This window comes from Manis javanica, chromosome 4 (genome assembly GCF_040802235.1).
Source record: "Manis javanica isolate MJ-LG chromosome 4, MJ_LKY, whole genome shotgun sequence".
In the NCBI taxonomy this organism is placed as follows: domain Eukaryota; kingdom Metazoa; phylum Chordata; class Mammalia; order Pholidota; family Manidae; genus Manis; species Manis javanica.
Window position 1 is genome coordinate 11290374 of NC_133159.1, and position 23910 is coordinate 11314283.

The window sequence follows — 23910 nt, forward strand, 5'->3', positions numbered from 1 at the left end:
AGGGGCTCGGCACATCTACCCTGGAAAACAGATTTATAGAGAGACATGACAGCCCTCCTCAAATATTTAAAGGGCTGGCTCATAAAAGAGAAATCAAACTTACTCAGTGAGCTCCAGGTGACAGAACTGAGCTGCGAGACCAGAAATCACAGGGAGACAGATCTCTGCACAGAAAAGAGAGCTGTATAATAATTGGAGCCTTTCAGAGGAAAACATGGGCTTCAGATTTTAAAAAGGTCACCCAAACAATAAGAGAACAGAGTTCACCTCCTCTGAAAACAGGGGAGGCGGAGGTGAGGGCAAACATTTATTGCTGAGTTTCTGTTAATTCGATTTGTTTGTGGTTTGTCTAGGAAATAGACTTCCAAGCACAAAAAGAAGAAAATTTAAATAATAAATTACATGATGCACTGGCTATGGTAGAAGAGACTCAGAAATCAAAGATGGCTGAAAGTCTAAAAGCAGAGCGCCTCACCTTGAAGTTAAATGAAACAGTAGCTGAACTGGAAACGGCCAAGACAAAAATAGTAAGTGGGCGCCTTCCAGGGACGGAGAATCTTGCCCTCCGTGCGAGTTCCCAGCGCCATGAGAGCACATGGTTCAGACAGAGCCTCTCTGCGGCGCTGTTGATGTTCTGGGTCAGCTAACGCTTTCTTGGGGAGTGGTCTTGTGCGTTACAGGAGGTTTAGCACCACCCCTGCTCTCTACCCATCAGATACCAGGAGCACCCTCCCCTGAGCTGTGACAACCAAAAATGTCTTCAACTCTGCCAAATGCCCCTTGGGGACGGTGTCAAAAGCACCCCCTTTGGAAGCACTGGTTCAGTATGGAATGTAAACAGAGGCCACAATGATGACGCCCTCTCTCCAGGGCACGGAAGGCATTAGAATGCAGCGTCCTCACAGGAGCAGGACGAGGGCCTGAACAGCCCCAGAATGTAGTGACCGATGACTGTTCCACAGACTGTAAGATGACGTTTTTAAATGTTATCTTGGCATTCAAGGCCCTCCACCGTGAGGGATGATGTTGTGCCTGTCTGTCATTCATACCTCTAACCCGCAGGTCTGTGGGCAAGAAGGGCACAAGGCCTCACCTGGCAGAAGTCACAGAGTGAGGCTGAGAGGCCAGAGCTGGAGATGTGGCACGTGGCCATTGCTGTGGCCCAGAATCATAAGAACCTGCACACTTGGGGTGGCAGGAGTCGCTCTACGGAGAGTTACAGGAGAAATGGCAGGACGTGATAAGAGTGACGGGACATTGGTACCAAGGAGAGGGAGGTGCCGAAGGAGACAGGCAGGCTTCAGGCCAGGGCACCTAGGGGGATGACACGGGGGTGGCACATGGATGGAAACATGAGGTCCAGGGCGAGGTGGCGTGTGGGGGAGGGGCTCCAGGAGAAGGTGAAGAGCTCAGACTAAGGCAAGGGTGGGGTATCAAGTTCAAAAGTGCCCCAACTTTTCCTGGTAAAATACATCTGGGGAGAGAGTAAGACAAGATGTCTAAATTTAGAAGATAGGCTCATCGGTGTGATTGTCAAAACAGTGGGGGGGTGTGAGCTTCTCAGGCAAAGAGTTTGCACATCGGGAGGAGGTTGGAGGCCAGGGCCCAACACGCCAGCTGGGAGAGAGGAGCAAGAGCCTGAGGCCAAGACAGCCTAAGGCGCGGTCAGAGGGGCAGAGGGGGCAAGGCGGACGCCCCGAGGGGGGAGCCTGGGGAAGAGCCTCGGGGAGGAGGGGGCGGCCGCGGGAAAGGGTCCCACCACCATATGGGGCTCATTGGTAATTCTTGGTTTTAAGCAATACAAATTCACTCACTTTTTTCTTATAAAATTGTTCATTACTTCAACAAATGTGTGTTGAGCATCAGGGTCCAGATGCTGGGGCAGGGATCGAGGCACTGGTGCTGTGGACATATTGGCAAATAAAACATCGATGTCTGCACTCCCGGAGCTTACATTCCAGTGGGAGTGAAAACTAAAGGAAGGAGCTGGCTGATTCAGGTGGTAATAAGCCCCTCGTGGGAAAGAAAACAGGGTGGTGGAATAGAAAGTGCCTTGTCAGGCTGCTCTGTCAGGTAGGCAGTCAGGAGGGGCCTCTCTGAGGGGGTGACATGGGAGCTAAGAAGGAGCCAGCCATGCCGAGAGCTGGGGGAACATACACGCAGCACAAGCAGCACGTGCAAAGGCCCTGGGGCGGGACTGAGTTCAGAGCCTGGGGGCACAACAGGGGCCTAGCGTTATTGCTGTTACTGCCATCACATCCAGCTGCCAAGAGCACGTTCGTCATTCCCTGTGTGCCCAGGTCACGATGGAGGAGCAGGCGCAGCTGCAGCGGCACACAGTAAAGGGACTCCAGGAAGAGCGGGAGTCACAGAAGCATGGCTTTGAAGAAGAAATCATGGTATACAAGGAGCAAATAAAACAGCACGCCCAGACGATCGTAAGCCTAGAGGAAAGACTTCAAAAAGTGACAGAACACCACAAAAAAACAGAAGGGGAGATTGCAACTTTGAAGGACAATGTCCCAGGTTGGTCCAAAGAGACGCCAAGGAAATCTCAGTGTTCAGGGCAGGTTCTGATTCTCCTGTGGGTTACGATAGGCTAACGGATAAGAAAAGGCCATGCCTCACTTAAAAGCTCACTTAGTCCCTGAAGGACCCCTGTCCTTGTTACACAACAAGGTCCGGGGCCCTCAAGGCCCAGGAGAAGCAGAAGTAACAACGAGTCTGGACGTCCTTTGTGCCGAGCCAGTGAGCCAGAGAGACGCGCAGGCGGCCCAGGCTCTTAGGGGCCAGAGCAGCATAACCGGGAATCATCTTTTCCACGCGAGAACATCCCATGCAGGGGCCTTTCAAAGGCTTCTTTTGCCCTCAGCAATTTGAGACTTTGTCTAATGCGCTTTCATTACCAGCCAGGGTTTGTCTCTTAAAAACTAAACCCAAAAGAGGCTGAAAAATGAACCCAGAGTTGGGAGCAGGTATTCACCCTAAATGACCAAGCCGACACTTTTTATTTTTTTTTTGAAAGGGCATCTCTCATATTTATTGATCAAATGGTTGTTAACAACAATAAAATTCCGTATAGGGGAATCAATGCCCAATCATTAATCAACCCCAAGCCTAATTCTCGTCAGTCTCCAATCTTCTGAAGCATAACGAACAGGTTCTTACATGGTGAACAAGGTCTTACATGGTGAATAAGTTCTTACATGGTGAACAGTGCAAGGGCAGTCACCACAGAAACTTTCAGTTTTGATCACGCATTATGAACTATAAACAATCAAGTCAGATATGATTATTCCTATGATTTTTATACTTGATTTATATGTGAATCCCACATTTCTCCCTTATTTATTTTTTTTTTTAAGAAAATGCTGAAGTGGTAGGTAGATGCAAGATAAAGGTAGAAAACATAATTTAGTGCTGTAAGAGGGCAAATGTAGATGATCAGGTGTGTGCCTATAGATTAAGTATTAATCCAAGCTAGACAAGGGCAACAAAACATCCACGGATGCAGAAGATTTCTCTCAAAACAGGCAGGGTGAGGTTCGAAGCCTCACCTCTGTTGATCTCCAATTTCTCACCTGCTGGCCCCCCTGCGACGGTGCCTGTCTTAGGCTGTTCCTCCCTTGAGGAATCTTACCCAAAGCAGACACATCTTATCGCAAAGACATAAGCTCTCGGAGAGCTTTCTGAAAGTAGAGGCTCAGGCCAGGGTTTCTTAACTCGGCACTGTTTGGAACCGATGAGCCTTTATTATGGGGCTGTCCTACACATCACGGGGCACTGTGCAGCATGCCTGGCCCACCCACTAGAGGCCAGGAGCACCCCTGCCCCAGTGTGACAACCAAACTTGCCTTCAGACATTGTCAGGGGCGAACTTGCCCCTGATTGAGAACCATGGTCATAGTCTCAAGCCAGTGACAAGCTTCCAGGGCTCACCTCATGCATTATTCACTCAGCACTGTTAACTGAGCATCTGCTATGTTCCAAGCTCATTCTCGGCACTGGGGATGCAGTATGGACAAGCCAGGCAGGATCCCTGTAGTTAACCAGTGAACAGGGCACCCTGACAAGGGCATGGGGCAGGGCTCAGTTTCCAGTCCAGGCCCAGGTCAGAGGGAGGAGGTCTAAGCTGGAACCTGAAGGGTGAGGAGGCCTTCGTCACCCCACACTTAGATCCATGCCTGCCACAAAGCCATAAAGCAGACATCCCATAGCATCTGTTGAGTGAACAAATGGGCGAGTGAACACGTGGCTGAGGGTGAGGATGGACACTGGAGGGCAGTGGGTTGAGAGTGAGTGGGAAGCGAGGACAGGACAAGACTTGTCTGGGAGGAAAGGAGTAAATAGCACAGGAGGTGTGGCCCGGTGGTTCCATCTCCACCTCCCGCTGCCATGGCAGAGAGCTTCCTAGCTGGTGGCTTCCGTCACTCCTGCACAGTTCCCTCATCTGTATGTGGAGTCAACGTGCCCTGCCTTGTAGGGTAGCTGGAAAGATCTCCTGAGCTCTTACATGGTAGGTGGGCAGCCTGCAGTGCAAAATGCATGGTGGGTGTCCTTAGGTGGAGAGGGCTGCAGGTGCAGAGAGGGCTTATAAGTTGAGAAGGACACAGGTGTGTTTATGAGCAAAGAGGGAGGGAAGCTTCGGTCACATGACTGTCACACACTCATGTGCCCTCTGATTCAGCCCAGGAGGAGGAAATACAGCAAGCCCCGCCAGCAACGCCTCCCCCGGGGAACAGCACCAGAGATGCCGTGTGTGAACACTGGATGTGAGTACCCAAGGGGTGTGTGAGCTCCAGACCAAACCCTGCTTCAACCACATCATCAGAATCTGAAAAAGGAGGCAGAGAGTGTGAGGTATCCTCGCTGTTATTTGGATTTCTCAATTCCTTTAGCAAGTCAGGATGACATCATGGAAAAACCTGGGTAGATACGTGTTCTAATCTCAGCTCAACACTTCCTAGTTGTGTGGCCCTGGGCAAGTCATGTGGCCTTGTTGTGCCTTAGCTTCCTGGTTTGTGAAATACAGAGGCACATGCCAGGCTGGTGGAAGCTGCTCAGTAAATGCTGACACCCTGCTAGCTATTTCTCCGGAGCCCCTGCTGGAGGCCGAGCCCGTTTCTAGGTGTCATAGGCAGACGGTGGAGGTTTCACACAGTGGAGACCACTTTTCAAAGTGGTGGAGTAGGGTCCTGGAGATGGGGAAAGTTAAGAGTTTGAAAGAAATGAACTTGAAGACCCCTCCCAACCCAAACATCTGTACCTCCAGAAACTGATAGTTTCTGGAGAAACAAAACCCCATGGGTGGGAAAGATCCAGAAGCCCACTGCCACGCAGCATATGAACAAGAGGCACTCATGTGATACAGAGAAAGGATCCAGAGAGTTTCTCAAAAGAGACAAACCACCAGCGCGATCCTTGCGCCATCTACCAGTTAACCGAAGTCTAACACCATGAGGGTTTTACCCCAAAGACAGAGATTCCCAGCCTCCACATTTTGAAAATGTCCTAACTGACTCCTTCTGGTAGAACACATTCTAAAGGCCACGTAGCCATGACTTGAGAAGCGCCGACACCCACGCTGCTCTTCTCTGGTCCACCTTGCCAGCTCGTGTGCACCCTTTAGTTCTAAGTTTCATCCTCAAGTTGGAAGAGTACTAGCTAGCCAAGGATAGACCAATAGATACATAGATGATAGAGAGATGAGACAGATGACAGACAGGCACGCACACACACGTACGTGCATATATGTAGTTCTGTCCATTCCAGTGTTCGCCGAACTTTTATTTTGATTGCAACCTGCCAGTATTTTGCTTAACTTCATAATAAACTCTACTTTCAAAGGTCTATGTAAGAAGAGCCTGGCTTTCAAAAGCCTGTGAACTCAAATGAAATGACATTATTACCTGCCCAATGACTGAGGTTCTGAGACCCCTAGGAGCGGGCGAGACACGCTCTTCACACACACACACACAGTGGGCCTCCCTCAAGGCAGGGGTGTCTTACCCTTGCTCAGAAACGTATCCAGGTTCTTTTCATTTAACTCCCATCAAGGCACCTCACCTGCCATTACCCCTGGGCCCCCTTCCCTTGGAGCACAGCTCTGCTGGGCCCAGCTGTCTTTCCGGAGCCAAAAATGCCCTGCCTTGGGGTGGGCGCATTCCCAGCTCACTTGCCCTGTGTCCCCCGTGGGGTGATCTGGGCCTCAGAGCTCACACTTCCAAAGAGGATGCGATGAACACCATTCATTCACTCTCCATCACCTCTCTCCATCAGGAATTTTAAGCTGGTGAGAGTCTGGAAGCCACACTGTCCTTCCCTCTGTCTCCTTCCTCATCCTCAAAGAACCCCTGGAACCCCAAAAATAGCCTCCTCTCCTCTTTCCACCAAAGACCAGGAGCCCCCAGCATATCAGTTTGTGCTGCGGACGCTTGAGCGGGAGGAGGTGCCGCCCTAATGCGAGTCCTGTTTCAGCCTCAGACCAGCCCCAGCTGGGATCCTTTGCTCTGTCTCCATGTATTTTTTTTTATTATTAATGAAGGTGCATCAAAATGAATTTTTGTTCTGAGAATTTTTAAAGAGCGTGTGTACCGCCCTGGTGGGACTGGTATCGCATGGACCGTGATGGCTGGAGGGTCCCTCTGCATCTGTGCTTGGCTTCTTGCAGACACTCTGGACACCATGGAGACTGAGTTGCACTGACTTTGCCTGCTCTTATGAATTGCAGAGAGGACTTACTGACTGCTCAGAAGGAAATCGTGTCTCAGCAGGAGCTCATCCTCACGTTAAGGGAAAACCTCACCGAAGCCCATGGCCGAATGTCAGATTTGAGAGGTTTGTACAATTGCCTGTGTCTTTGACTTTCTGACCCACTTCAGGAAATAAAAGAAAAAGGGGCTTACCAGCTGGAAAGCTTGGCTTTAAAAACCTCACTTGACCTTTCCTGTTGTAGCCCTTGTAACTGAGCATCAGCAAAAACTATATCCTGGACACGGCACTGATTCTATAGCAAGGGGCACGGGGAGCATCCTTAGAGGGCTCAGACCTCAGCACTCAAGCGCAACTTTCTTTTTTGGGGAGAATCTCCCTCTACCAGAGAGGATTTGTGTCTGGAAGCAAAGGCTTGGAGGGCAATCGTGGGCCCACCTGGGGCGGGCCGGCCTGCACAAGCCCTAGCACTCGGCAGCTTTGGGACTCGGCAAGGTTTGCTCTCCAGGCCTCCTCTTCCTCTGATGCAAAATCACCTGCCATTCACCTGCTTCCGGGGTTGGTGTGGGCACCAGGGGCCCCCTAGAGTAGGGCTAGTGCTGAGTTCTCTCCTCCGAGCAGACACAGAGCATTCTGGCTGAATATTCCTACTTTGCTCCTCTTCTCTCCTCCCCTTCCTTCTGTTTCTGCCTCCCTTCTCCTCAGAACCTTCCTTCTCCTTCCCTTCCTTAGCCTCCATCAAGCCAGAAGGCATAGGGAGGCAGGAGGCAGCAGATAAAACTAGTCTGGGGACGTGGAGGGAGGGTCAGGAGCGCTCTTCTTATCTCGTCCCCGTCCCAAGCCCTGTGCATTCCAAACCTTCAGTGGCATTTTCTCCCTATGGCCACACTTATTAGTATCTCCCAGGCACTTACGACTGAATTTTTCAAAGAGTGATTTTTCCTTCCGAAGGTATGAAAAAATGTAGAGAGGCTACAGTGTCTAGTTCTAGAGTCAGGAGACTCTGGACTCGGTTCTGGATCTGCTATTAGCTGCATGACTTCAGGCACGTCCCTTTACCTCTCTGAGCCTCTGCATCTCTCTGCATCTGTGAAATGGGGATGTTAATAGTAACTGCATTATAGGGTTTCTATAAAAATTGGAGGGAATGCACATATCTTAGTTTGGGTTTTTCCTGAGACCAGAATTCCATTGCAGGCAACTTATCTGAGAGATGATTCCAGTAAAGAGCAGCAGTGAAGCTGGAAGCAGGACATGCAAGGAAAAAAAGCTGATAATGCTGTTGCAGTGGAGGGCGGGGGAGGAGGGGTCAGTGCAGGAGGAAACTGGGGTTTATCTGCAGGGCATGCTTGGGGCAGGGTAAGACCACATGCCTCCGGGCTGCCCACCGAGCAGTGAGGGTGCTGGGCTGTTACTCCTGTCTGCACCTGTCACTGGTGGGAGGCTCTTGCACCTGGCAGACGCATAATCACAGCAGGTTCCAGAGGCCTTAGAACACCCTTAAACAAACAGACACAGAAGCAGGCAGCTGAAGGTCGCTGGAGTGCCCCAAAATACCACAGGCACACAGGTGGGGCCCTGACAGCATCTGCCGCGCTGGTGAAAGGCCACGGTGTGGGTCATTTTGCTGTTTGCTAAGATGCAAGCAGATCTTCTGCCCACTACCAAAGCCCCCTGAGAATTCCTGGAGGGTGACCAGCCACATGGTTCTTGTAGACCTGGAAGACCTCCTGTGGCCCTGGCGGACACCCCTTCACCAGCTTTCCTGTCACTCCAGGGGAACTTAACGAGAAGCAGAAGATGGAACTGGAGCGGAATGTGGCACTGGTGGAGCAGCAAAGCATCGAGCTGAGGATGCTCAAGACGGAGGTGGCGCAGATGACCAGCTTGGCAGAGAAGAAACACAGGGAGCTGGAGGCTCTCAAGGAGGCACTCAGGTGTGTGGGAGGGTCCGCATGCCATGGAGATCCCAGCACCCCAAGTGCCCCAGGACCCTGGTGCAGAGAGAAGGGGCTCAGTAAAGGCTGGTCAAAGAGCTGAGTGAACAAATGGATGGATGGATAGATGGATAACACATTGTTTTAAAACACGGCCTTGCTTAGTTCTATGCTTCTTAAATATTCCTGTCCAGTATTCCAGATGACCGGGCTCAGCTTCAGTGCCACTTCCTCCAGGAAGCCCTCCATCCCTTGCCCTCACCACACATAGCCAAGGACTCCTGTTTTGCCTGCAGCCCCTGAGCCCCTGCACTCCACCTACCCTAACACTTCTCACATGGCCATTGCCTTATTTAATTGTCTGCTTTCCCCATGAGGATCCTTATATATAGACCTTGCCTGCTATTGACTCCCAGCATTCACACAGTGCACATAAGGGAACTTAATAAATATTGATTGAACAGTTGTACAAATGGGATGTCAGAGCTTAAAATAAATATAAAATTTTATTGTTATCCCATGGTTTAGTCTAAAAAATACACGTGAGTTTGCATTTTCATCCATTGCCTATCCATATTTCGACGTAAGAGTAATGTTTTCCCCAAGAAAGTTTGGGTAAAATCGTCATCTCATGTATACCCTGTAGCGTCATGTGCCTCATGACTCACGGTCAAGACAGATTCACATAGTGGTTAAAGGAACAGGTTCCAGGCCCAGCTTGCCTGGGTTTAAAGCCAGGAGCTCCACACGCGGATTCCATGGCTACAGGTGAATTGCTGTGTGTCTCCTTCCCTGCATAAAATGGGGCAAGGAGAGACCCCTACCCATGGGATCATTATGAGAACCAAAAGTGTTAACATATATGAAGTGTTGGGATTCACAGTCATGCAGTAAATGCCTCGTAAATGCCACAGCAGGTGTACCCCGGAACCAATGTAGGAAGCAAGTGTGGGTAGGTGCCTGCTGCCCTGGCCATGATCCTCCAAGCCCCTGAGACTAAAATCTCCTGAAATCTGCAGAAAGAAGACTTGAAGGCTCGAAGGCTTCAGTTACCTTCTCCTGTTCTGGGTACGAAGGTAACATGGGTTCTCAGAAGTTTGTGCTACTGGCCATCCAGCTGCCAGTGACTCATCTGCTCTGCCCTTAGGGCCTCCCAAGAGAAACACAAACTCCAGCTGCACAAGGAGAAGGAGCAGAAGCCCAGGAATGAGGCCCAGATGTGTGACATCTCGGTGCAGATAGAACCAATCCCCACCAGTGTTTTCTTGAGCAGTCAAGAGGTGAGTACCCCATCCGGGCACCCAGAGGGACGCGCTGGAAAACAGCCCAGGGGTGACTTTCTTTGCATTTGAAAATATTTTACATCTAAATTCCAAAAGTACTACTTGCTTATGGGAAATGTGTGAAGTGAAAAGCGGCATTCCCTGAGTTAGGTGGCCAGCAGTTGGCACATGTGCCCTCTGGCCTTGTCTTCACTCAGCACGACTGGGCCGCAGTGGGAGATGGGGCTTGGGGCAGGGTGCCTGGGCTCCAGCCCCGACTCCTCCTCTCCGAAACTCTGTGGCCTCAGGGAGGTTCCCAGGTGCCAGATCCCTTGTCTGGAAAAGGGGAATAATGACAGTCACCACCTTATTAGTTTAGTTCTGCAAAGAGCTAAATTTTACTTAATACACACAAACCTATATAGACATATATTTGCTTTTTTTTTGCAAAATAATGGTACCAGGCCATACATATTTTGCAACTTGTTTTTTTCCCACATCACACTATTTAATGGGCACCTTTTCAAGTAAGCATGTACAGATTTACCTCATTCTTTTAAATGGCTGCAGAGAATTCCATCACGTCCTTTTTATCTGCCCTGCCCCTGCTGAGGGGCATTGAGGTTGCTCCCGTTTTCACATGTTGCTGTGGTTAATATCCTTGTAAGCATGTAGAACAACTTTCTAGATGTGACACTGGGGGTCAGAGGACATCCTAAATTGTGTCTGATAGGGCCAATCTGCCCTGCCTTTTTATGCACCACGGCTACCTGTGATGCCTTCTCTAGGGGTGGCTGCCCGGAAGCCCCCATGCACAGCACACAGAGTGGGTGTCTTTGAGTGAGGCCAGCCTTTGGCACACTGCCCTCAGAGTGGCACCCACGTCCTGCCCTGTGGCTGGGACTGGGTGCCCCCCATTGTCCGTGATAGGCTGACTGGGGGTCTACTGGTTCCTCATCCTGGAGTTTCCTGGGGTCTATGGAAATCCTTTTACCCTGTGCTTGATGAAAGCAGGTGTTTCAGTGATGGACTCTAGATTTTCACTAGGAAACGGGGCCAAATGTGTCAGCTGGCTTTCTGCTTTCTCAAAGATGCCTTTCCCCTGCCAAGCAGCAGTGAGCCAGGGCTGAGCACAGCTTGAACGACAGGGCTCAGCGGCCCAGCCAGCTGTCCCTGGCACCGATCACTGTCCAGAGCCCTGACACCGCGTCTCCTTGCTGCTCGGGGGTGGCTGAGAGCGGGGGCCGCAGCGGGTCTCCCTCCCGTCTCAGTCCTGTTGGAGTCCCCAGCTCTTAGGGCAGGGAACGTCAACACTCATTCAGAATTCACTCTTTCACTCATCCAGAAACTGTTGAGCACCTGCTGTATGCAAGGCCCTGAGCTGGGCACGGAGGAGGGCACACAGTGTCCCCCCCAACCAGAACCCCTCCGCACGCGTTTGCGAGAATGGATTGTTGACTGGATGCCTGGATGAAAGTTTCTATCATGAGGCGGGATTAGTTAAGGAAGATGGGGGAAGGAGGCTGCAAGATAAAAGGAAAAAGTATTTGTTCCTTCGCAGAATGACTCCCCACACGCAGGCTACTTCCTGCTCTCTAAGCCAGAGTGGGTCAGAGGGCTTAAGGGTTGTATGAGAAAGAATCTCCATCTTCTCTAAATAAACAGATTCCCAGAAAAGCCATGAGTTAAGGGTCACATTGGGCTCGGGCGTATTCTTGAGGCACAGTAGAGGCTGTCACCAGGCCTCGCTGCTGCAGCTGCCCTGCCCCCAAAGGGCAGTAGTCCTGCCTCCTCGCCACACTCCTGCACATGTATGTGCGCACCTACACACACACACAAACACATATTTCAGGTATTTACTCCCAGAGCAAGCATATACCCTCAAAGAGAGCAAGACCAGTGTAGAAGCAACCTGGTAAGTAGACCAGGTGTGCAGCGTTTAGGCAGGTTGGAGCCAGGGGCAGGGTCAAACGAGATCCTACTAAGTACAGCCAAGTGGACCTGGGCTCCTGAGCTCTGGTCCCAGGTAGAAGGCTGGGGCAAGCTCCTGCCAGCCCCTGTTCCAACCTCCATTCATTCAGGTTTCATATTTGAGCATCTACTAAGCCTGGGCCCAGTGCTGAGCTGAGGATACTGCAGTCTACACAGAGACAGGTACTTTGCGCTCACAGAGCCCATGTCCTGCACAGGGAGAGCCAGGCAGTGAGCAAGTCAGTACAAAACAGATTGCCCAGGGTGCCTGGGACGCGTCGTGTGGGCCTTTAATAAGCATTTGCTGAATCACAGAAAGAGTGAATGCCTCCCTCTCCTCCGCGCAGTTTTCCTGGTATTTATTACTTTCTGGAATTCTTTACATGCCTGTCTGCTTGGTCGTCGTATCTGTCCCATTGAAATGAGCCTGCAGCAAGCAGAGCTAGTCTGCCCGGGTCCCTGGCCACTGCCCAGTGCCTGAAACAGTATCTAGCACATACGTATTTTTAAATGTATGAAGGGAACCAAGTGATTATTATTTTTAAATTGCTATCTTTCTTGCCATTTTGACTGGAACCTTCTCTAGCAACAGTATCTATAGCTGAAAAACATTCCCAAGATCCCATTCCTTTTCCAATTTTTCTCTCGTCTAGCATTTACATATATTTCCATGTTTATCTTACTTATCGTCTGTCTCCCTACACTAGGATGCAGAATCCATGACAGTTTGATTCGTTGCCAGTTTTAGTCACTGAGTAGTACCCAGAGCCTAGGACAAGGCTTGGCACACAGAGGTGCTCAATAAATCTCCATGAAACTAATGAATGAATGAAGAAATGAATAGTTTACCCTAGAGAAGGAATTTTTAACTTGGAGTCCATGACTGGGCTTCGGAGAGTCCAGGAAACTCCAGAAGTTGTTTGTAAATTTTGTGTGTATGAGAGTTTTTCTAGAGGAAGGAGTCCTGCATTCTTCTGAATCTCAAAGGCATGCATGACCCTTAAAAGAGAAAGAAGACCTTTCCTGGTCTGTGCCATTCATGAACCCAGTTCTAGCTGTGTGGCTGGGGGCTGCCGTATTGGGCGGTGTAGATAAAGAACACTGCAGAAAGTTCTTTTGGACAAGAGAGACTCCAGAAATCACAAAGGAAGGTTTTCCTTTCTCCAGACCAACAAATAGCCATTCCATCCAATTCCCCATAGCAAATATTAGACAATCATCCTCATTATCAGTTAAGAAGTAAGCATCACATGCTGTCGTCTGAAAATGCTGCTTCTGGACCAGAATTTGGTGTAATTGTTCAGAGATGAGACTGGAATCACAACAAATAGAAACCCAAGCTTTGAAGAATATTAGAAGGGAAATAAATAAAACATGAGGAGAGAACATTGAGGGGATCTTCTATTTATAGTGATGCTAAATAGATAGGGAAGTTAGAAATCTTCCTAGATGTGAGTATGTTTTAAATGAAAATTTTTAATTCGTTTTCTACCAAAGCCCCTTACAATATTTCCCAAGGTGCTAAGTGACAGGGTTTCTGCTAACCTCAAATCGTTCATGTTTCTTCAAATGCAAGAGAGAGATTCTGACCCCTAATAAAGCTGCTGTCTGCACCCTCTGGCCACAGGAGCAGTCCTTCACTGATCTAGGGGTCAAGTGCAAAGGGTCCCGGCACGAAGAAGTCATTCAGCGTCAGAAAAGGGCCTTATCTGAACTTCGCACACGAATTAAGGAGCTGGAGAAGGCCTGCTCAAGTAAGTCTCCTTCCCAGGCTCCTTCTCTGCTCAGAGGTGTGGTCCCCAGACTAAGGGGTCACTTTGGGGAATGACCAATTGGCCAGGACTACCATCCTCTATCCCCATCATTTCATAACTGAGAGGATGTTGTCAAACAAAAAGATGGGCAGATATGACCTCAAGGTCAAGGGCAGGACTTGATATTAAATAAATGGGATTTCATGAAAAACTCACTACATTGTCCTTATTTCACTGCGGCCTGGTGGAAACTTTGTCACAGACTAACATTCCACCAGATTCGGCATTGAGGCCTCTCCTAGAATTCCCTATTTAGAGGGTCCTAGGGCTCTTCACTGCCAGGTAGAGCAATGGACTCAAGTTCCATCCTTGTTCCTGAAGCTGAAAGTTCACCCTCAATGCTTTGGCACTGACATCTGTGAGGCTTCAGCCTCATACCAGCTACGTGACCTTGGACAAGACCTCAGATGCCTCACCTGCCAAGGGAGGGTGGGAAGGACTTAGTACTGGCTTGTGGTAAGTGTCCAGTAAATAGTCGCTGTGACTGTTGCATGCAGTAACTTTCTCACTAGCTTTTCTTTTGACTTTAAATTATTTCTGTTGTAGAACCCAAGGACCACCTGAATGAATCCTTTCTAGACTTAAAGACTCTCAGAATGGAAAAAAATGTCCAGAAAATATTGGACACAAAACCTAGTTTGCCAACTCTCTCAAGAATAGAGATCCAAGCGGTAACCACAGCACGTTTGTCTCTGCAGTGATTGGCATGTGGAAAGGGTGGGCATGAGGGTGGACACTCGCCATGCATACCACGGGTTTAAAGCCAGGTCGTCTCTGACGGTTAGCATCTCTACTAACTGGTCAGGGCCTTTCTGTACCGGTGGTCTGATGCTGGGATAGAAAGACAGCTTCCCATTTGTGCACAGCACGATAGAACGTGGCATTGACAATGGGTCAGATTAGACCCTAGTGGGCCCTCTTTTTCACTACATGATGTTGTATTCTGCAGAAATTATTCGGCAGGCTACTTTATAACATTATGCCATGAGTTTACCTAAAGTTTGCTTTTGGCTCTAAACAGAAAAACATGAAAATATGCACAGTAGTAGAAGGGAGCCATGATGCAGAAGACACAAGCTCTAGAGGGAGAGAGACATGTGTCAGAATCCCAGCTCTGCAAGCTGTGTGACCTCAGGCAGACTCTGAACCTTTCTGGGCCTCCATTTCCCAGCCGTAAAATGATGATAAAAGAATTAGAGATAATTATGGCAAGTGCTTATCCCAGTGTCTAGCTCATAGTAAACACTAAATAAACGATAGCTGTTATTATTAAGTAGAACTTAAACAGTATTACTCAAGAAAAACTTCCTTTCTTAGGGGGCAAAGCAGAAGTGATTCAGTTGTTGGGTTTAAGGTGCCCTGTACCCTAAATGGATTCTGGGGCATCTGATTACACATGATGATGGACACCTCAGGACACAGGATCCACTGGGTGTGGCTTGCTTCCACAGCCAGATCTAAGCCATACCTGGGCCTTTAGAACAACAACAAAGTCATCTTACCTGTAGCAACATTCTCCCCAACAGTTTTTCCAGACATTTGCTAGGGATGTGACTCTTCAGAAATGTGTTGATTCTACTCGTAAAACCCTCACTGTCCAAGGCTGGAAGCAGAGAGACACGCTCCATGTGGGAGCTCAGCTGCACCTCATATCCTGACCCAGCTCCAAATTTACCTTCCCCTCTGCAATGACCCCTAATCCCACCACTGACACCACAGAGCAAGAAATCTCCCAACTCTCTAAGATGACCTCAATGCTCCAACATTGGCAATTATTACAATTTTAAAAAGAGAAGGAGCAGTAGGATGAATAGCTGGCATGTATTAAGCGCTTACTGTGTACCAGGCACATCATCTCATTTAATCCTCACAGCAGTTCTATGATTGTAGTTACTGGTATTATTCCCATGTTACAGGTAAGAAACAATGAGACTTCAGGAGGTCAAGTGCCTCACCTAAGGTCACAGACTAATGAATGATGAACCCAGGACTGTGTCCCTGGCTGTCTGTCTCTTGCACCCTGCTAGTCTTCAGAGAAGGAGGTGGGGACTGTGATTGAGCCCAGCAGCCCAGACTCTTCCTTAGGTGACCCTCCCTCAGGAAAAGACAGGGACCTGGAAAGTTGTACAGAGCGTGCAGTTCAGGAGCTGGGGACACAGAGTGGTGTTTCAGGTTGCTGCTGCCACAGATCTTCCCAGTTTATGGTCATCTTCAAATGCCCTCTTCTATTCTCATCACTATAGACATATAGATAAATGTGTCCAATCTCATCTATCACAGTCACTTTTTGAGCCTTTATAGTTTTGTAGTTAGGTTTTATTTTTTTTTTCCTCTCAGAGATTCACCGTGTAGTGTCAGCAAATGCTATGTGCTAAAAGATGCTCATGGCAAGCCCTGAAAACCCAGTTTCCCCCTTTAAGGGGATTTATTCTGGTAGGTCAAGGTCCTTCAGACCCCCTGATCAGTGCAGCGATTTTCCCCACGCAGTCAGCAGGGATGTTCTGCCAGCTGGCTAATCAGCGTCTTAGCGAGTGCACAGCTGTGGGCACCACTCTCTCTGCATTGTCTCTAGAATGGGCCTGAAGTGATGTCACCCCCCATGAGACGGCTTGGCCAAATTTTGTGAGGATATAGTTTCTGCTACATGAAAATGAGAATCTTTTAATATAAGGGAGGAAGGGACTATTTCCTATTTAACCTTCATTCTTTCACTCAACAAACATACCCTCTAAGTAACACCCTGTGCCACATACCATGCCAGGCACAAGAAATGGAATAATGAGCCCAAACAACACAGTCCCTTTTTTAATGAAGTTTTTTATCCAGACCAGGGCTTCTCGCCCTCAGGGCTACAGATATTTGGGGCTGGTAGTTGTTCAGGGCAGGGGAACGAGTATGGCTGTCCTTTGTCCTATAGGATGTTTAGCAGCATCCTTGCCCATCACCCTGAACTCCCCACACCCAGCTGTGACAACCACAGACATGTCCCAGCATTGCTAAATGTCCCAGGGGCGAGGAGTAGTGTGACAAAAACACCCCTGGTTGAGAACTGCTGTCTAGAGGGAAGACAGACAGTAACCAAAGAACAAGACAAGCGACATGTCCTTTCAAAGAGAGTCACACTCTGAAGGGAAGGGAAACCATTGTAAGAATGCAGTTGACAGAGGAATCAGACTGGAGGGTGGGGAGCTGACATGAAAATCAACTCTCTCGAGCTGTAGTTCTTCAGTAACCACAGTGTTTGAACCTCTGGGTGTAGAAATTCATAGCGGAACGCCAAAAGAGTCTTGATTCCTTTTGTATTTCAGTCTCAAAATGGCCTTACGCATGCAGGGTCCATCCCAGCCATGGAGAAGTCAGGGCACATGGATGTGGCTGAAGCTTTAGATCTCAGTGAAAAGCTGGTACGTACATACAGCATCCTTCCTCCTCCTGTCCGAACCTGGGTCTCCTGCAGTCAGTGTTAACCACAGATAATTTAACTAAGTATCACCCTTACCTACATCCTTAGTTGTTACAATAGCTTTGCAAGACCCATCCACTATCCCAGCATGGGTCAGACGTCGCACAGCCAAATCCCTTGAAAAACTGGGCAGTTAGAATGAATGTTTACATCTGCTGTCATTCTCCCAAGTTCTCAAAAAGGCGTAGCATAAGTGGATGTGGGGAAAATGAAAGGTGTACTAGAAGCCCCAGCTGCACTCATGTCCAAAGCATGTGTTTGTTCTCTGCAATTGCAGAAGACGAATGTAACAGAATTAGACGTTTGCCTCCTTAAAGCGGCCACCAGCGGTCTTGGGCCACGCCTCCTACCTGCAAAATGTTTTCCTTGTAGTACACGGATATGACCAAAACTCTTGGGAGTCTGATGAACATCAAGGATATGTCAGGTCACGTGTCCATGAAATACCTCTCCCCAAAAGAGAGGGAGAGAGTCAGCCAGCTTCGACAAAGGGACCTCGATCTGGTGTTCGATAAGATCACCCAACTCAAGAACCGGCTGGAGAGAAAAGAGGAGCTTTTGAGAGAATATGAAAAAGACATTGAACAGCTCAGGTACAGCCCCCCACCCCACAGAGAAAGGGTCAGGTCTCATTTTCCTGGCTAAACCTCAGGGAAGCAGGCAGCGGATACCTAGGTCTGGGACAGGAGGGGACAAGGTCTGGGTGTGGAATGACTGAAAAGGTCTGGGGTGGGGAGGGGAAGGATGACTGGGGCCTGACTGAGACAACGAATGACCCATCTGGTCGCCACTCCGTGCCCTCTCCGGGAATAAGCTGCACCTTTTATGAGTTTTGATGAATGTTTCACCATCTGTGCTTTCATAAGTCCACTGCACCTTGAGTGGTCAAAGTCCCCCTGCCCTCGGGGAAATTGGGGACGGGGGTGGGGGTGGGGATGCTGGGAGCACAGCCTTCACTGCCCTCAGGCTGCTCATGCAGTGGGTCAGCTATTGATTCTGCCCCATGCCCTCCAAATCTTTGTCATTCTCTCCTGCTGGTAAGGAAGCCACTAAGTTAGCCACACAAGGAATTATTCTGAGACCCTCCCAGGTTGGGGGCTTGATGGTGGATGAGAAAGATGAGGGAGAAAGAGAGACCATGTCTCTCCCGTACGCTCAGGCAGAGCAAAGTGTCCGTTCAGATGCACCAGTCACAGGTGGCAAAGCTGGAGGACGACATCTACAAAGAGGCTGAAGAAAAGGCCCTGCTGAAGGAGGCCCTGCAGCGCGTGGAGCACCAGCTGTGCCAGGAGAAGAGGGCTAATAGGGCCATCAGGCAACAGAAGGTAAGAGGTCCCTGCTTGGAGCAGAACCTCTGAGGCTGCCCCGTGGCTCCCTTTAGAGAAGGCGAAGTGAGGTCCCAGGGGGAGCCAGACAGCACAGAACACATTTACCGGTTGATGCAAAGGAAGGTAGTAGAATAGCTTTCACATCAGACAGACCCAGGCTGAGATGCTAGCTCTACCACTCACTGTGTGGCCTCAGGCAGGTTTCTTAACCTCTCTAAGACTCATAGTCTATCTCATCTGTGTTTTTTTAAATGATGGCTATTGTTTGTATTTTCATTGTTCTGCCAGGTGCTGAAGATACATAGATGAATACGGTCTCTGAGAATAAAGATTTGGACTCACTATTCTGAGTGCCCAGAACATAGTAGATACCCAATAAATATTTGGTGGATGGCTGGCTGGCTGGATGGATGGGTAGATGTCCTTGAAGAACATATTCTTTAGTGCAGAACACACAGGTAAAGAGCTGACTTCAGGCCGACTTAACAGGGTAAAACCCCTGTCTAAAGGGTGCTCAGGACTGTGTGATCCAGAGGAGGGCACTCGGCCCTGCCTAGAGCTTTCAGGGAGTGCTTTCCAAGTAACGATGCTTGTGTTGAGTTGCAAAGGAGAGTTGGGGATTGTTCACCAAAGGACAGGTGTGCACTCCAGGCTGTAGGAACCACACAGGAAAAGCAGGACAATGTGAGCTTTGCCTCCTGGCATAAAGGTGGTGGTGGCATTGGCTTAAGTAACCAAGATTCAAGACTCAGGCTGATGATCTGGCCAAAAGAAGCCACCTCCTCCCCTTACCCTGTGACCTCATCTGTCACACAACCCCAGCGTCATCAGCCCTGGATTCAGATTCCCCCCACTTATTACTGTGTGTGTGACCTTGTGAAAATCCTTTCCACCCCCGAGTATTGCTTTCCTCATCCCAAATGGGAGCTAATGGCCCCTGTCTTGCAGAGGTATTGTGAGAATGGAACACAGTGCGGGGACCCCTCGCTATCCAGGCTCAGACATCTGAACTCAGGGACCAAAGGGTTCACATGGTGGGGGTACTGGTACTGCCTGGAGAGCACGCAGCCCAGGGCCTGGCACCGGCACACAGATGCTGCCCTTCTCCGTGTGGCCAGCTGCCCACACATGTGGTCTTGGGTGAGTTCTGCCTCAGACCAGTAGAGTCGCTACTGACAGCGAGGCATACACGGGCTGCACCCAAACAGCTTCAGAAGCTCCCTGGCAACCGTGAGCCTGCGCCACAGTCGGCAGAGGGCTCGCGTCTCCTTGCAGCTTACACCCAGGGCCATTCGTCCCTGCACTCGCTCCGTAGTCAGCAGCGTGTCTGTGGGCAGCTCCACACTGGGCACTGGACAGTGACTTTGAAATAGAACCAGACTCCCCTTGTCCTTAACTCTTGCCTAAGGCAGAGCAGATCTCAAGACCAAGATCAGGCAGACAAGGAAAATCACCACAGCCGCCATCCACCGTGACCATCTACAGGACTGGCCTCCACCCGCACTTTGCAGCCATGCTCAGGATCATTAATGCCCCTGAGAGCCCAGCCTGGTCAGTACAATGATTCCCATTTTTACAGATGAGGAAACTGAGCCTCGGGGAGTTAACAGACTTGTCCAAGTTCACACAGTAGCCTAGAGCTGGCGCCAGATCTCTGACCCTACTTCCTGTACTAGGCTTGCCTCTGTTCTCCTCCTTGCAGTTGTTAGTTTTTCTGATTCATGGTTGTGTATACTCGTGTGTGCATGTGTATGGGGGAGCACATGTAAGTGTGTACATGTGGGTATGTGCTCTGTGTGTATGTGTGTTGCCTCCATGAGCTCTAAGGAGGCAAAGCCACAAAAGGCCATGGAAGGGTGCCCTCCTCCCCAGCCAGGAGGTGCTGGTCAGGTGAGTTCCTTGCAGAAGCCTTTGCTTCATCCTGAAAACCTTCCAGACAATAGGCTCCCTGGCTTGTAGCCCCAGAATCGAAGGCAGCTCTGCTGCATTGAGGGAGCCCCGGATGTGGCGTCTGTAGTGCTCATGGCTCTGAATTAAACATCCCAGGGCTCCATCTGTGAGTGTCCTGGGGCTGCCTGGGCAGAAGACAGTTTCCTTTCACTCCATGCAATGCCTGGAGAGCTGGGCCAGCGGCACAGCTCCGACTTGTCCTTTGATGTGGCCTCCAGAGGGCTCGCCACTCCCAAAGGGACCCCCTGCCCCAGGGCTTGGCAGGCTGGGGCCCCAAAGGCCACAGAATGGGACAGCAGAGACCCCAAAAAGGCCATTGTCATGTGCTGGCTAAAAATATAAGAAAAATTGAGGATTTACATAATTAGACTTCACATGCATTATTCATGGACTGCCTTATTCATACACAATGCAGAGGCTGTGCCAGCTCTTGAGTACTAGACATCCTTCAGTGGAAAAAGAAACGGAAATGGCCAAGTTGACCTGTGACAGGGTCCCCAGGAGAACTAGAGCTGGAATCTTTCAAATTCATGGAGTTCACAATTTAGGGAAAAATTTATAAGAACTATAGCCACCATCACGAAAACGCTGATGGCATTATTTATTGAGCACTTACCAAGTGGCAGGGACCTGCTCCACGCTTTAGCTCTGCCTACCAGGACCGCTGGCCGGTGTCAGTTCCCTCGAGAGGGGCTAATAGCGGGGGATGCTTCAAGCCTCCTCAGGGGCCAAGGCAGGATACCCCCTGCCCTGCTGCCTCCCCAGTCCATGGTCACTTGTCCACACCCATTCCTCTCCACCCCTTCCTTTCCAGGGTGTCCCCTCGTCCTCCACTCAGCAGTGCTCCTGGGGTCTTCATGCCAGGGCTCAGGTTTGCCTTTAAGATTTGACAGTAATATGCTGTCATTTTAATTTTATCATAGTAATCTCCATTCCTGTTTGTCAGGAAAAATAATAAAATTTTCAGTTTTGCTGGATTCTAAAGGGACCTTGTATCATCTGTCCTGGCATCAGCTCCTTCCGAGGAGGACATATTCATTTTTAAAATGGGAGTTAAAGGAGAATAGAATTCCCTTTTGTTGCAGTTTTATACCTAATATTGTCACAAGGAGCCTTAATGTTTTCAGTCCCCTGTAATGGAACTTCACCAGATGCTTGAGGCGCTAGGAAATGAAATCACTCACCTGGAGCTTCAGAGCCACCACCTCCCTCCAAAAACATATATAGTTTGTAATTTTAACCTTTGAACATCTCTTGGCCACGCAGAACTTTCCAGAATCAAAAGTCGTCCCTCCACATTGCTAATCTCTGGCTGTGAAAATGAGACTTGACATAAAATGCTGGGAAAACCTTGACGCTGGGCATTCACGGAGAACCCTGCGGCCAGTGCCCTGATCCTGGAATGCCCTGGGTCTGCAGCTCTCTCCGTGTGACCAAGGGACAGTGGCCGTGGCCCAGGCTGTGCTCAGTGCAGTCCACCTCCCCCGGTCACTAGATAAGGCGGCAGTGTCTCTCAGAGCTCAGAGGCCGCCTTTGGAGTCAAATAGGGTTCAAGCCCCACCCCTGCTCCTGAGTGACCCTGAGGAAGCGGCTTGACCCCTGGATCTCAGGTTCCTCAACAAAACAACCAAAAATGTAACAGGACTTGCTTCGTGGGGCAGCCAGAGGGTTAAATGACCTAACGCCAGCAGTGCCTGGCGCCTAGCGAGCTCAGTGACTGTTGGGGAGAGAAAAGGCAACGCACGGCTGGGTGGGGCAAGCCCCGAACTTCTTTCAGAGAGCTTCCTGCCAGCAGACACGTTCGGCGAACCCTGAGCGGCTCCTGGCCCGCCTAGAGCCGGCAGCTCTTTTGTGAAGCGCTAGCTTCTTTCTAGTTGTGAATACACCCAGGGCGACAGCCAAGAAGAGCCGAGATACTTTTTGTGAATGGCTTAAGGCTGGCGATTTCAATAGGATATTTCAAAATGCACAGAGGTTGCCATTTGGGAAGTACCGCAAGCTCTGTCTTCGCCCTTTAGGGCCGGAAGCGCGAGAAAGACTGAAGAGGCACCTGCTGCTTCTGGCTAGGGAAGCCTCCACTCTCCTGCCACTCAAACCTCCAGCCAATCAAATCTCAGCCAAGGGGCGTGGCTATAGCTGTGCCAGGTGGTCTCAGCTGGGCTGAAGCCCCTAACCTTCCCTCTGCTCAATGAGCTCAGATCCCCCATCTTCAAGATGAGAAGGAAAATGGCACTTCCCCTTTGACGTTCCATTCACTGATGGCGTGCGTGTAAAGCCTTAGCACGTAGGACCACTCCATACAAGCTCTTCATCGTTACCATCACTGTTCTCGTTAAAGCACTGTGTTCCAAATTTTCTTGGGTCCAGGCATTCTCAAGGTCCTGGTTGCTCAGTGCCGCTTGTGTGTTTTTGACCAGGGAGTAGAGATTAGTCGAACGGGTTGGGGGTAGGGGGTAGTATCAGGAAGTAAAGTGTGGTGAGGGTGCTTAGAATTTGGATCGAACTCGAGATCCAAGTTGGCGCGAGAAAAAGGCCCTCTCCCCCCTTCACCTGCCCACCAATTCCAGTGGATCCCAATGTCTCCCCGAAAACCTCAGAGGTGTGTCCCAGACAGAACAGGGAGGACACACTAAAAGGTCTCTTGCTCACCTGGTATTTTCACTCAGGAACTTTTAGAGGATCATGAATAGAGAAATTCAAAAGGATCAACGCCTTGCAACTGTTCCTTCAAAGAGAGTGATAGACAGGCACGGAGAGGTTTCCCGATCTTGCAGCCAGACACAAAGTAGATACAGTATTTTCAAAAGGTGAGACCTTCTAGAGTGTAAATGCCAGCGTGTGCTGCCCGAGGAGCGTCCACACATCTCCAGCCCGGTCCCTCTCCACCCCCATGCCTGCCATCCGAGCAAATGACCCAGCCCAGGCTCTGGAGGTGAGAGAGGGCAGAGGGGAATGCAGCTGTGGTTTTAGCTGGGTGACCGACCTCCTAGGCACTCAACGATTTGACAACTTGGAGGCAAGGCCAGTAAGAGGAAGAACGGAGGAGCTGGGAGCCCTAGAGCCGCCGTCCCGGTCATGAAGTAAGCGGGAAAAGAAGGGGAGAAGCGAGTATAAATGGGGCCAAGAGTGAGGAAGGAAGGTCTTATTGCAACAACTCCCTCACCTGCCAAGGGGCAGCCACACGTGATGGTGGGCTTTCCGGCAGCCAGTGGGAACTGGAAAACCCAGACTTCAGCGCTCATGAGATACGAGGGATGCAAATGCTCAGAAATGTTCTGAGAACAGAGACAATACTGCATGTCCTCCCAAGGAGGACATTGTGTCACATAACGAATAACATCACTGAAAACAGCCACAGGGTCCTGGCCGTGCCACATCTGAGAACAGTCCTTGGTACAGACGGATATCGTCAGATCCCAGTGAGTTCAGGAAAGCTCAGGAAAAGCAGGTGTGCCCGGCCGGGTTCTGCCCTTC

At 49.9% G+C, this 23910-nt stretch overlaps 1 protein-coding gene and 1 long non-coding RNA gene across 8 annotated transcripts in view; one reads left to right on the forward strand and one right to left on the reverse strand.

The window, feature by feature from the left end:
- The window catches only part of FHAD1 (forkhead associated phosphopeptide binding domain 1), a 126137-nt gene that overhangs the window by 95716 nt on the left and 6511 nt on the right, over window positions 1-23910 (forward strand). For 6 of the 7 annotated variants that reach the window (XM_073233233.1, XM_073233236.1, XM_073233235.1 and 3 more), the window contains 11 exons: window positions 354-527; window positions 2301-2526; window positions 4688-4772; window positions 6731-6837; window positions 8489-8648; window positions 9796-9928; window positions 13509-13635; window positions 14242-14366; window positions 17004-17099; window positions 17531-17751; window positions 18318-18483. In XM_073233233.1, coding sequence (XP_073089334.1) covers window positions 354-527; window positions 2301-2526; window positions 4688-4772; window positions 6731-6837; window positions 8489-8648; window positions 9796-9928; window positions 13509-13635; window positions 14242-14366; window positions 17004-17099; window positions 17531-17751; window positions 18318-18483 — 1620 coding nt within the window. Of the gene's footprint in view, window positions 1-353; window positions 528-2300; window positions 2527-4687; window positions 4773-6730; window positions 6838-8488; window positions 8649-9795; window positions 9929-13508; window positions 13636-14241; window positions 14367-17003; window positions 17100-17530; window positions 17752-18317; window positions 18484-18774; window positions 21613-23910 lie in introns of those variants that run through there. The other variant, XM_073233234.1, reaches the window with a different exon arrangement.
- Window positions 17013-23823, reverse strand: LOC118968636 (uncharacterized). The gene is made up of 3 exons (XR_005056405.2): window positions 21621-23823; window positions 17509-17695; window positions 17013-17146 (listed from the first exon to the last, which is right to left on the reverse strand). It is a non-coding gene; the product is annotated as an uncharacterized lncRNA (long non-coding RNA).